This window comes from Phaseolus vulgaris, chromosome 4, assembly GCF_051622355.1.
Source record: "Phaseolus vulgaris cultivar YP4 chromosome 4, ASM5162235v1, whole genome shotgun sequence".
Taxonomy (NCBI): Eukaryota; Viridiplantae; Streptophyta; class Magnoliopsida; order Fabales; family Fabaceae; genus Phaseolus; species Phaseolus vulgaris.
Genome location: NC_143501.1, coordinates 45531465 through 45544718, shown reverse-complemented (window position 1 = coordinate 45544718; position 13254 = coordinate 45531465). Strand labels below are relative to the sequence as shown.

General features: G+C 30.9%; 2 protein-coding genes across 3 annotated transcripts; one reads left to right on the top strand and one right to left on the bottom strand.

Moving 5' to 3' along the window:
* The first annotated feature begins 1394 nt into the window (after positions 1-1394).
* Positions 1395-6812, top strand: LOC137837785 (T-complex protein 1 subunit gamma). The gene is made up of 14 exons (XM_068646915.1): positions 1395-1637; positions 1914-2029; positions 2168-2229; positions 2485-2557; positions 2661-2728; positions 2913-2982; positions 3116-3181; positions 3274-3345; positions 3845-3918; positions 4887-5549; positions 5625-5750; positions 5873-5977; positions 6065-6139; positions 6427-6812. The coding sequence occupies exons 2-14, from the start codon at positions 2005-2007 to the stop codon at positions 6613-6615; spliced, it is 1668 nt and encodes a 555-aa protein (XP_068503016.1). The 5' UTR covers positions 1395-1637; positions 1914-2004; the 3' UTR covers positions 6616-6812.
* Positions 6813-8695: 1883 nt separating this feature from the next.
* On the bottom strand, positions 8696-12219 carry LOC137837784 (eukaryotic translation initiation factor 6-2). 2 transcript variants are annotated; one of them, XM_068646913.2, is made up of 8 exons: positions 12053-12219; positions 11155-11217; positions 10909-11005; positions 10718-10803; positions 10483-10527; positions 9846-9976; positions 9248-9358; positions 8696-9166 (listed from the first exon to the last, which is right to left on the bottom strand). In XM_068646913.2, exons 2-8 carry the CDS (start codon positions 11162-11164, stop codon positions 8909-8911), a joined length of 738 nt encoding a protein of 245 aa, XP_068503014.1. In that variant the 5' UTR covers positions 11165-11217; positions 12053-12219; the 3' UTR covers positions 8696-8908. The 2 variants fall into 2 exon arrangements, with proteins under 2 accessions (XP_068503014.1, XP_068503015.1); XM_068646914.1 differs by having other exon boundaries at positions 11155-11209; positions 12053-12214.
* Between the last annotated feature and the right edge of the window lie 1035 nt (positions 12220-13254).

Here is a 13254-nt window from a genome sequence, read left to right as displayed (position 1 = left end):
AACATATTTAAATTTATAACACAATAAACATAACCAATTTTGATTTGTTGTTATTAAAATAAAAAAAATATAATAATGAAAAAAAAAAAATAAGATGAGAAATTCCGTAACAAATCTTAAGAAAATATTTATTTTCAAAAACTTTATCCTGATAACTGTTTTAATATTTACAAAATAACTAAAAATAAAATTAACTTTTTTATATATAAAAAACAGTTATATATATCAAAGGTATAGATATATATATAAAAAAACAGTTATGGAGTATAAATATATATAAAAAACAGTTATGGGGTATAAATATATATATATATATATCAAAATTAGTTATGGGAGGAATCACTTTATATATAGGTATAAATTTTATATATATAAAAAACAGTTATATATATAAAAAACAGTTATGGGAGTAAAAAAACTAAATTCAAAACTGTTTTACGTTAAAAACTCCATCATGATAACTATTTTAATATTTACAAAATAACTAAAAATAAAATCTAACTTTTATTTATATATATATATATATATATATAAAACAGTTATATATATATAAAAAACAGTTATGGGTATAGATATTTATCAAAAAATAGTTATGGAAGGAATCACATTATATATAGGTATTGATTTTATATATATAAAAATACTTATATATCAAAAACAGTTCTCGGGTATAAATATATATCAAAAACAGTTATGGGAGGAATGTCCGTTATATATATATATATATAGATGCAAGTTAAGTTAGATTGTTGTTTTTATAGTTCCAAACATACATCACATAAAAATAAAAATAAAACTTTAAATGCTCAAGACAACTCATAAATGATCAATTAATCACTTTTTTTTTCATTTTACTCTCTCATATATTGACTATTTTTACAATTTTTTTTTTATAATAAGAAGGCTAAAAATAAATAAATAAATTTACTAGACCCTTTTGATTCAACTATGTAAGACATAAGAAGATCTTACATAAATTACACATAATAAGAGTTTAGCATGCTTACCATTCCTTCATAAAAATATAGGTGTATTATACAAAATTCAAATTTAAATATTTTTCATTAACAAGTCATTACTTTGACGACTAATTAACTCGATCTCCTAAATAAAATCTTAAATTTGAATATGTCGGACGAACAAATATAATTAAAAAAGAACCATGTTAAATATACTAAGTGAAATTCTATGAATATTGATTAAAAATAAAGTTATTGTTACTAATTATAATTGTTTTGAATATATTCATAGTGTAAATTTACTAATAAATATTTTTTTTATACAAGTTTTAATTCATTATTTAATCCACTAATTATTTCCCACTTTATAGAATGTTAAAAATAAATTATTGGTAGAATTGGAAAATATAATGTATGTAGAACTAAAAAAAAAAAAAACAGAAATAATTTGAAAAGGTTAAGAATAAAATAAATATAATGAGGCGCTGGGAGGTTCAAGGGTTTTTCTAGCACATTTTGGCGGAAAACCTCAGCGCAGTTACTAACACTTCACTCTTCCGCTCGATTATTTATCGATCATTTTTGTGTGCCCTAGCGCCTCTTCTGCAGCCGCTGCCGCCAACCACCGTTTCTCTTGCCGCTTCCGGTACCGATCGAACCTTCTCCGGCCAAGTTCAGGTAACACACATTCCTCTCTGATCTGGTGCTGCTTGAGGCGTCATTTACTGCATCGCCACCGTCGTATTGTGATTTAGGGTTCTGCTTTTGGATTCATTGATAATATGTTCAATTTGTCCGTTTTCTACATTAGAAGGACGTTTGAATCTGTATCGTTTTGTTAAGAGAAAACTGTTTTTGAGTTTGAAAACTAACCTGCTTTATTTCTGGATTCCTCGTTAATATTTTCACTTCGCGGTGTTTGAGTTTGAAACTAACTAGCTTTGGCGAACTTAGATTCTCGCGAGCTTCCTCGGGAGGACATCCTCTGTTGCTGGATTTAGTTCTCGCCTGTGAAATTTTCGGAATATTTTGAATCTAAGAAATCATGCACGCGCCAGTTCTCGTTCTCCGTAAGCTATTTATCATCTCTTACGCTCATAATTTATCTTTTTCTTCTTTATTTTTAAATAATTTTAGTGTTTTTTTTCGCATTTTATTGGTTTTAAGCGGCTTTCTGTTGTGTGTGTTTCTTCAATTTATTTTTGCAGAGGACTCTTTGAAACGAGAGTCTGGATCTAAAGTGCGGTATGCTGTTATTCAGGCAGCAAAGGTATTGGATTTTACCAACTAAGACTCTGTTTTGATAAATTTTGTATATGCACTTATATAGGAGAAGAAATAAAGTAATTTTCTTCTATAATTGTTTGGACTTAACTTTTATAGAAGTTATCGTCTAACTTTTTTAAAAGCTAAGGTTCGTAAGTTGATTTAAGTAGTTATGAAAAAAATTATTTGAACAGAACCTAACTTGTCTCTACAAATGTTCATTTTTTGTTTCTAATCTAATATTTTTTACGAGGGCCAGGCTGTTGCTGATGTAGTCCGTACAACATTGGGACCCAGGTCCATGCTAAAAATGCTTCTTGATGCTCAAGGAGGTTAGTGTTTTCATTTTTTACATCAAACTACAACTAATTGAAGACCCATGTATCCTTTGCATTTATATTGTGCTCATTCATTCTTTTTCTTACAAATCAACAGGAATTGTTGTTACCAATGATGGAAATGCTATCTTACGTGAATTAGACCTTGCTCACCCAGCTGCAAAGGTATTTGCTGTATCTTTTGTGTCACTTCATTGATATTGCTTTGTCATACATACGTTATACATACATTATACATACTGCATTCCAAACTTTGATTTCAGTAAGCATCACTTCTGTGATTTTGTTGGCTTAGTTTCTCTTTATTGTGAAACTTTCTAACAGTTTTCTCTTATTGGAACGTAAACAGTCCATGATTGAATTAAGTCGAACCCAAGACCAAGAAGTTGGAGATGGAACAACATCTGTCATCATTCTTGGTATGTTTCTGTATGATTTAATAGAAATTTCTGGATGTTGTTATATTGTCTTCTGAATGCAGGATCAGATCTTACCTGATTTTTTGGGAACCATATTGTCTTACAATATTTTTTATTTTGTATTTGGGTGCAGCTGGTGAGATGCTTCATGTTGCCGATGCATTCATTAACAAAATTCACCCTACAGTTATTTGCCGAGGTAACGAATGAGTATACTGTTAATGAGTGTTTCTCTCTGAAAATCTATAAAATTGTTTACATACATGAATGCTACAATTATGTATTCTGCAGCATATACCAAAGCTTTGGAGGATGCTCTTTCTGTTCTTGACAAAATTGCAATGCCTATCGATGCTCAGGATCGTAAGTCTATTGCCAAGTTCTTACCTTTGTGTTATAAATTTTGTTCCTCGCAATAATAGAAAAAAAGTTTACTCTATGAGATCCTTAAGGAATTGGTCAAGTGAAGCAAGACAGAGTCTTGCATTTGACAAGTTGCAAATTCGAGTTTCCACTCATTTTTATAGGATGAGATAAAATGAATGTCCCCTTCAAGTGCAGAGGCATTTTCTGGGGCACCATCTCTTCCTGCAATTTTTTGTACCCTAAAGGTTTATGTTGTGCTAAACTTTTTCAATCCTGTTCTCCAATTGCTTGTAGATGAAGAGCCTAGGTAGGTTTTATAAAATAAAAAACAGTTCGGTAACAGGGATGTGAATTTTTTAAAGTTTCCCAGTGCCTTGTTGGATTAAATTTTGGTGCAAAATCTTCTAGTAATTTGAGTAATATTCAGTAACCGTGCATCATGGCTCCATTTAATTACTTTATGTATAACTGAATGCTATGATTAATTAAACTGCAGGAGGTATAATGCTGGGGCTAGTAAAAAGTTGCATAGGTACCAAATTCACAGGTCAATTTGGGGATTTAATTGCTGTGAGTTTTCCTCTATCTCTTGGGCTAGGTTTCCTATTTTTTCGTTTTTCTTTTATATAATTGTTTAGCTGTATGTTTGTTCTGGTAAAAATGGTTATTCTTTAAATTCTGTTACAACACAGAGTCAAGATTTCTGTCAGGTTCTAGATTGTGCAGAAAGCATCCCAAAATGTGGCTTCTGTACTCTAGGAGAAATTTGGAAATAGCAGGCCAGAATTAGTAATAGGTAGTATAGGACATTTACGAAGAAGTTATTTGTGTAATAGGGCATTCATATGGTAGGACAATTTTGTAGCAGTTATTCAGTTATATGGGTTGTATTTTATCTATAGGAAGGCTGTGGTTAGTTTCTGACATGTCTGTTGTGAGTCTGAGTATTTTCCCTGAAGGAGAGGTTTGGCCTGCCTAGTAGGAAAACTCATCTATTTGATTTGTGTTCAATTCAATGTGGAATTTGATGTTGTTTGTTGTAAACCCAATTATCCTGCATAAAAGGAAGTCTAGTCTTTTCAGTGTTGATGATGAAGAGGGGTGGCTCGCAGCTAGTTATGTTAGATGTTACCTGTCATCTATACATTGTTTTTTGTACGAAAGTGTGGCTTGTTATTTTGATGAATACAATTTAATTTTTCATTATCTATATTATTTTAGCTTCTAAACGAATATGTTTTAAGTTATCTTCATTTAGTTAGATGGGCCTCTTGATTTAGGTGATTTGTCTATGAATTCATCAAACTAATATATTTTCATTATCTTTAAATTTCTACAGATTCGTGAAAACTTAAGTTTTATAGTGATTTCATTTCATTTAGCTCCTGCTCTTTAGTTTTGTTGTTTACTGCCTGAGTGAGTAGGTTTTAAACCTGATGCTGCTTGATTGTTGAAAATTACTATATCCTTCTGCTATTACATAGCATTTCTGGATCTGTTGAGTTATGTATCATATATTCTTCCTTGGTTACTTCCAGGATTTAGCTATTGATGCTACTACAACAGTAGGTGTTGATATTGGCCAAGGTTTGAGAGATGTAGATATTAAAAATTATATTAAGGTTGAGAAGGTCCCTGGTGGGCAGCTGGAGGATTCTAGAGTACTCAAGGGAGTTATGATAAACAAAGATGTGGTTGCCCCTGGCAAAATGAGGAGAAAGATTGTCAACCCACGCATCATTCTTCTTGATTCTCCCCTTGAGTATAAAAAGGGTGAAAACCAAACAAATGCTGAACTGCTCAAAGAAGAAGACTGGAGTCTTTTATTGAAGATGGAAGAAGAATATATTGAGGAGCTATGCATGCAGATATTGAAGTTTAAGCCTGACTTGGTAATCACGGAGAAGGGTCTGAGTGATTTGGCTTGCCATTATCTGAGCAAGCATGGAGTTAGTGCAATCAGGAGGCTGAGGAAAACTGATAATAATAGAATTGCTAAGGCATGTGGTGCTGTTATTGTGAACAGACCAGATGAATTGCAGGAGTCTGATGTTGGTACTGGTGCTGGGTTATTTGAGGTTAAGAAAATTGGAGATGAGTACTTTTCATTTATTGTTGATTGCAAAGACCCCAAGGCCTGCACTATACTACTGAGGGGAGCAAGTAAGGATCTCTTAAATGAAGTTGAAAGAAATCTACAGGTAAGCTATTCACATTTTCTAAGAATTTAGATTTGATCATATCATACTGCTTACTGAAACCTTTTTTTTTTTCAGGATGCCATGTCTGTTGCAAGGAACATAATAAAAAATCCAAAACTTGTTCCTGGAGGTGGTGCAACAGAGTTGACAGTGTCAGCTGCCTTGAAACAGAAGAGTTCTTCTATCGAGGGCATTGAAAAAGTGAGTGTAGTTTATATGAACCAGCAGCAGCAGTGCTGCTTTATGTTAGGTGGATTCTAGTTCTATCTCTTATCTGTAGCAGTTTACACTGGTTCTCACTTAAGATTCTTTTTGGCTAACAGTGGCCGTATGAAGCTGCTGCGATTGCTTTTGAATCCATCCCACGAACTTTGGCACAAAATTGTGGAGTAAATGTCATCCGGACTATGACAGCTCTACAAGGAAAAGTAAGAATAGTTTGATAGCACTTGTTGTATACTGTATTTTCTATGAAGGTCTGGTCATTTTTAACGTTGTGTTCTTGAAAATACTAGCATGCAAATGGAGAAAATACATGGATTGGTATAGATGGAAATACTGGCAGCATCACTGACATGAAAGAGGGCAAGGTACTTCACTTTCATCCCATTCTGTTGCATATTGTAAATGATACCAAAAACCGCCATTTGTTATTTTGCCAGCGGGAGTTAATCACATTAGACTTAGAATTAACATTTCTCAGTTACTCCCAGAAGAGGCAATTTGTGTTTATTTCCTTAGCAGAATATTATCTTGTTGTATTCTTGCCTTGTTACCGAACTTCCCTCCTGAAATTTGAGCCTTTATGTTGTTTCGAAGTATTCATACTTACGTCAGCAAGTGACCTCAAAATGTTCTGCTCTAATGTTATGTTTAGATCTGGGATGCCTACAATGTGAAGGCGCAAGCTTTTAAGACTGCCATTGAAGCTGCTTGCATGCTTCTGAGGATTGATGATATAGTGAGTGGGATCAAGAAGAAGCAGGCCCCTGGAGCTTCAGGTTCTTCAAAACCCAAGATTGAGACCGAGGCAGATGCTGACAATGAGCAAATCCTTCCTGACTGAGAATCTAGGTTCAACTGACATTGCTTTTTGATAGAGTTGATGACGTACTAGGTTCTTGGTCTTTCATTAAATCTTATTACCATTAGAAGTTTTGGGTCCTTGACTGGGCTGTTGTTTTTTTGTGCCTTGTACTTTTTGCAAGAGCAAATTGTGAACTTTGTTTATTTTAAATACTATATTAACTGGTGTGTGATTTATTGGGTGTTTTCGGTCCACTGTTGAGATTTTGTGCCGGGGTCAAACATGCCATCGATTTTGTTGAGCTGTTTCTGGTTTCTCTTCCTATTCGTTTTTGAAATGTTTTTTGCATATTAATATCCAAGCACTTCCTTAGAACTGTGTAAATTATGGTGAAATTATGTTTTTTTTGTGTGCCGATAATAGTGTTCTATTTCTGAAAAAGCGATTGCATAAAAGCTGTCCTCTGCCAGTGTAACAATGTCAATGGAAGGTGTTCGCCAGTGATTATCTAATTACCACGCCCTTTACTAAAGTAGCAAAGATTTATGAAATGTTTTTTTATGGGTATTTGATGTTGCAACGTCCGATAATTTTAGCTCGACAAGGAAGAAACATTTACTCTCAGAAGCCCATGGTTATGACAGAGACGGGTGCAATGTTCAGTGAAGTTGATAGGCTGTGGAAGGGTTGTAATATATTATGTCTTTCTACATAATGGATTAAATAATTACTAACAAATTTGTTTTCCTTACTGAAATATTTTACTTTACGTGATAATATTGTATGCATAAAACAAACACAAATATATATATATATATATATATATATATATATATTTAATTTCACTTATTTAAATTAAATAATTAATAGTTTTATTTTCTAATCTTGAACTACAAACTTTCGACTCCCTTTTTATAAATTTAAATATCCTCACTTTTTACTTTCTTTTTTCCTTTTTCATTCCGTTTTCACCCTCAAAACATAGCATTTCATTTCAGGCTGCAAGTAATGGAAGAAGAAAACTATTGTTAAGGAGTACGAATTGGAATATTTTGTTGTGTAACACTAACGGAAATAGATAGTAAAATGTAGTAAAAAATATTTACAATTTAATTAGAAGTAGGAGTTTTTTTTTTCATCATCATATAATCAGCAATTATTCTGCGTAGGAATATCATTGTTTAAATTCTGTTAAAGTGATATTAAAATTATTTTTAATATGAATCTTTGTATTGATAGTGTTATAATGATTTAATAATATAACTAGAGCTCCAGCTAACTGATTTAAGTGTAAAATAGCGTATTTCAAACCTAAAAAACCTAGGTGTGTGCGAGGAACTAATGATGCTAACTGTCACGAAAATAATTTGAGGAACCGTCGTGACTTAAATTTCTGTTTTGATTTGTGATCAATTCACATTCTCTTTCCCATTTTTTTATTATAAAAACTTTAAGCTCTAAAATTTTGAAATATAATTTTATATTTAAAATATAAAATTTAAAAGATATTTTTTAAACAAAATATATTTTAAATTTTAGATATTTTAAATTTATATTTTAAATAATCAAAAATTCAAAATACAAAATTATATTTAAAATTACTTTTTAAATTTAAAAATTTAAAATACAATTTGGGTTCAAATATACATTACAAACTTTATAACTCCAAATAAAAAAAAATATTTCAAATTATAAAATTCAAAAAATTTATAGATAATATAATTTAAAAATAAAATTGAAAGATTTATTGAGCTGGAAGAAAATATGGACGTGGAAGAAGAAATTTGCCAAAAATTAATATTGCCTTAAAAACAGTCCAAATTTCCTAACCTTTGGGTTATTTTCATTTATGTGGTTGTAATTCTCAACATCCTTGATGGTGTTGGAATTCCAATAACCAATTAATACTTGCCACAATATTAAATCTAAATTAGCATACAGTAAATTTCATGTTTTTGACAATTCTAATCAGCCAAAAAATTGCCTTATTCAGAGTTTAGTGTATAGATTTGTCATAAAAGAACGTAAAATATGATTGCTTTGAGTTATCTCAAACAACTATTTAAGCTGTCAACAGGAGAATACATGCATTTGTGCTTTGAGTTATCTCAAGCAACTATTTAAGCCGTCAACAGGAGAATACATGCATTTGATCTGTGTATAACGAAGATCACCAGATATTAGATGATATCACAGTTAATGAAAAGTACAACCAGATGGGAACAACATATATGTCCACACTACGAAAGCAAACTATAGCCAAAACTTACATCTTAACAATCAGCAGTGCAATATCTTGTTGCACAAAACAAAACATTATTACTAACACAGTTCACACATAGGTGTCAACGAGGGATTTCCTCATCTCGTCCACAATGGCACTAGGCTGAGCTTCTCTCAGCTTGAAAACACTCTCAATTACAGATAGCTCTGTTGCTGTGGTGTCTGAACCACAAAATGCTGTCCAATCATTAACTGTCATTCCAGCTGCTATCACTTCACTGCCCCGGTTAACTGTCCCAGCCACCAATGGAACCTGAAGAAGTGTTGAAAGCTCATCCAAGTCTTCTATGGAAGTATGAGGGTGGACCTGCATAGAGTGTATGGTCAAAAGACAGTGTATATAGATGTCTAGATTCTAAATTTCTAAGAGATAATATATTTTACTTACCAAACCACCCCTATTGGAGAAGGCACAGTAACTACCAACAAGAATGTTGCCTGCAATGGTCTGCCTGAAAACTTCTACTCCAAGAACATCTGCAATCATCTCTTCAGTTTCCTGAAAAAAAACTTAATATTGAAAACTCGAGCTAGCCAATATTTATATATAAAATCAAAGATAGATAGATGCAAATAACGATGATGGACTAACAAGGTTTGAAGAAAAAATTGGATTACTATAAATAAAAAGATTAGTGTTAATATTGACACCTATATAGGAAATTACCTTCATATGCATAACAATAAGAGAACATGTTTGGCAGAAAATAGGCTTAACAGGAAATTAGCCAGTTTAGCATTTTGTGAATCAACAAAAAAGCAGGCAGCATTAGGTGATCAAATTCCCTAGGCTTTGATACATGCTAAATATTGAGTTGTCAAAACTTAAGGCTTTCAGAGATAGAAATATATATGTGATAATTAGTCCATTCACTTTCGTGCTTCACATCAAAATATAAGTCTCTCAAAATCAATTTTTAATTTTAAACATGAATTATGAATAAACAGTTACAGAAAAAAATAATTAGTCAAAAATAAGGCAATACCTTGTCAAGATCAGTGTGTGTGAGGGCCACATGGTCATTACATGCTATACAATTCCCCAGAGCAGATAACCTTTCGTCTATACGCTGAACAACAACTTGATCAGGTAGACTGTTCCTCAAATGCTGAAGTTCTACAGCAACAACAAAGACAACAAAATCAAATACCAAATCAGAGATCATGAAAACCCAGTGAACAATGTGGAAAAAAAATTAAAGGCATAGAGACTAGATGTTGATAAAGATGAGATACTAACAAACAAAATGAACAGAATTCAGAATCTTTATGAAATCAGTCAAGTTCACAACCACAGACCCAACAAAAACACCAAGTCAATCATTTGGTATTTAAACTAGTAAGTTTGTTAGGATCTTTTCAATTACAGCTATACAGAAGCAAATGTAGTGAATTCTTTTTTATCAAAATCAGCTATTATTCATCCAATGTGCTAAGAGCCACCAGAATCACCAGTCAGATGTTGAGTAACAGTTTGACATGTTTTATTCACAAAGTCAATAGGAAGAATTTTTGTTTGGGAAGACAGGGAGTTTAAAAGCTTAACAGGCCATAGCACATGATATTAAAATTGCATCATAAAGTACAGAAAATCAAAACCAACACAACAGACACATGAATCACCTTGATCTGTGGTGGTATGGGGCAAGAGAAGCCCATTCTTATTTCCTGCAAACCAATTTTAAGAAAAATTAATTAGTTCCAATAAAGAGACAACTACTAGAAAGAAGAAACGAGTGTAATTTTTTGGGTTAAGTAGAAAAAGAAAATAATTATATATAAAGGATGGAGCCATCTCAACATGGACTATTACTACTTGACAAATCAAGAGAACAAATAAAGACAAGAAAAACTTTACCAGCACAAAGACGACCAATAATACGAGTACCGCCTATGGATGTCTTGACCACAGGGATAACATCAGCTAACTCAGTTTCAAATACACTGTGGCAAACACATATTAAATTCATCTATAAAACTATCATAATAAATTGTAACTATATATATATATATAAGCAATGTTTTCAATAGTTCATAAAGAATGAAAACCTGTAAAAGCTTTCAGAGCCTCCAATGGCAACCAAGCAGTAGGCATTGGTAAGTTTAGAGAAGACTCCAACTTCACAATTATTTTCAAACTGAAGTCCTGCACGAAATTCATAGTCATCCGATATATTAATTTAAAAAATAAAAAAAATTCCTGCCAAAGAAGACAATAAAGTAATATACACACAAAAAACATAAATGATTTGTAAAGTACCAATTAAAGATAGGGAAAACATAAGTTTCACTTACTAGTTGCCATGATTGAGAATGACAGAAATCTGACCCAAGTAATCAAATTGAAGATCTACAGCACTAGAATTCAAATCAGAAAAACAAATAAAGGTTCCATATTTCATATGAAAATGAATTTAAACAATAAACACCTCATCTAAAACATGTAATCCTCACATACTCTCAATCTGTGGATGCATTTACATTAAGGTATTGGAATTTGAATATTAGATAGAACTTTTTATGAAAAAAAAAAAGAAAAAAAAAAAGAGGGGTCAGTGCTCAAACAACTCTTCAGTGTGGACATTGTCAGATTATAAACACATAAATTAACAAACTATAACTAATGCTCACCAAAATACAATTAAAAAAAAGAGAAATAAAGAGACAATGAGTGACTTCTCCACTAGAAACTCCTTCATTCTAATGCCACATAAAAATTGTGTATTCTCTACTGCTTCTAGCATTTCGTAGACATGATCAGGCGCAGTAGAACACAACAAGCAGATCAAGTTTTATGTTTGCTACATTAATAATATTTAACATTCAAAAACTCAGGTGAAAGTGATTCATTCTTGTAATAGAAATACAAATAGTTTGCACTTCTTTATTTTGAATTTTTTAAACATCATAAAAAAATCCTTTAAAAAACTTTTGAAAAAGATATTCTTCCATGAAAAAAGTAAACTGCACAAACATCACTTAGTTTATCCCATTCTTGTTGATTAAAATATGAAAGAGGAATATTATATTGTGTCTGAAACCTTCATGATAATTTCAGCTCAGCAACGAAATCAAATAAAGATAATAAATTTAAAAACAGAGGGAATCCCCAATTCGCAAATCATCCATAACCTAATTTTGGGTATTACGAAAGGAAAATTAATTGGATGTGCGAACATGAAGATAAGAATACCTGGTGCAGCGCTTAGGGATAGAAGGTCACGGCGAAGTTAGAAGGCGGAAATAGCGACGGCGCCGGAAGAGAAGTTGCCGGAGCTGAAAACAGGTAATGAGAGTCAGACAGAGAAATTAGGGTATTGTGTTGTTTTTGTAGTTGTGCATACCGTGACCTCCACGTTCTTTTTTTATTATTATATACACACATTTAATTTAAATTTAATTATAATTGAGTATTAAAATATTTTTATTGTATAAAACACCGAGTTATAAGATTAAAATTTAAATTTTATAAAAAAATAATAATTGGAATATACTAACATGATATGAAAAATAAGATTTTTGGTAATAAAAAAAAATAAACCTTCCTTCTTGAAAATATATAATTTTTTTCAATAACCATATAAAAGGATAATGGGAATGTGAATCTTACTAAGATATTTATATTTGGTGTAAAAAATATAAAAAAATCTTAAAAGATAAAAATTAAATTATAAAATTATAAAATAACTCTTGCAATAGAATTGTCTTTATTGATTTAATTAATTCAAGTGACTCACTAGTAATGTTTTTAAAAAAAAAATTATAATTCATTAAAATAAATGTTATTTATTTACCTTAAAATCATTTTTTCCATGCTACCAAAGAAACCAAGAAAAATAGTAAGGTGGTTTATGTCTTCACTTGCTCCTATTAATTTAGTCCACATGAACTTAGGACGAGTTTGAATTTTAGAAATTATATTTAATTAAATTTGAATTATAATTTAAATTATCTCAATTTCATTCAATATTATATACTTGTTTGAAAAAAAGTAATTGTTTAAAAATTATGTATAAATAATAATTTGTTAAACATTACATTATTTATTTTAAAATATATCATAATTGTATTTGTATATTTTTTAATATTATTATACATATAAATATAAATATATAGTTAAATTTAATATAGGTAATGACACCGATTCAATTTCAACCATACAACGTGAAATGATGAAAATATCTTAAAAAAGAGTTGTGATAAAAAATAATATTGGATTTCTTTTTTAGGACGTGTTTTTCTATTTGAATTTTGAAATACCATTTTGGTTTTCATAAAGGTAATTAGATGCAAGTAATTATTTATAAAGTATTATTATTTTTAAATATATTTCGAATTTCTGAAAGTTATTTTTAGATTTGATATTACCTTCTACATTATATAATTTTTTGGAAT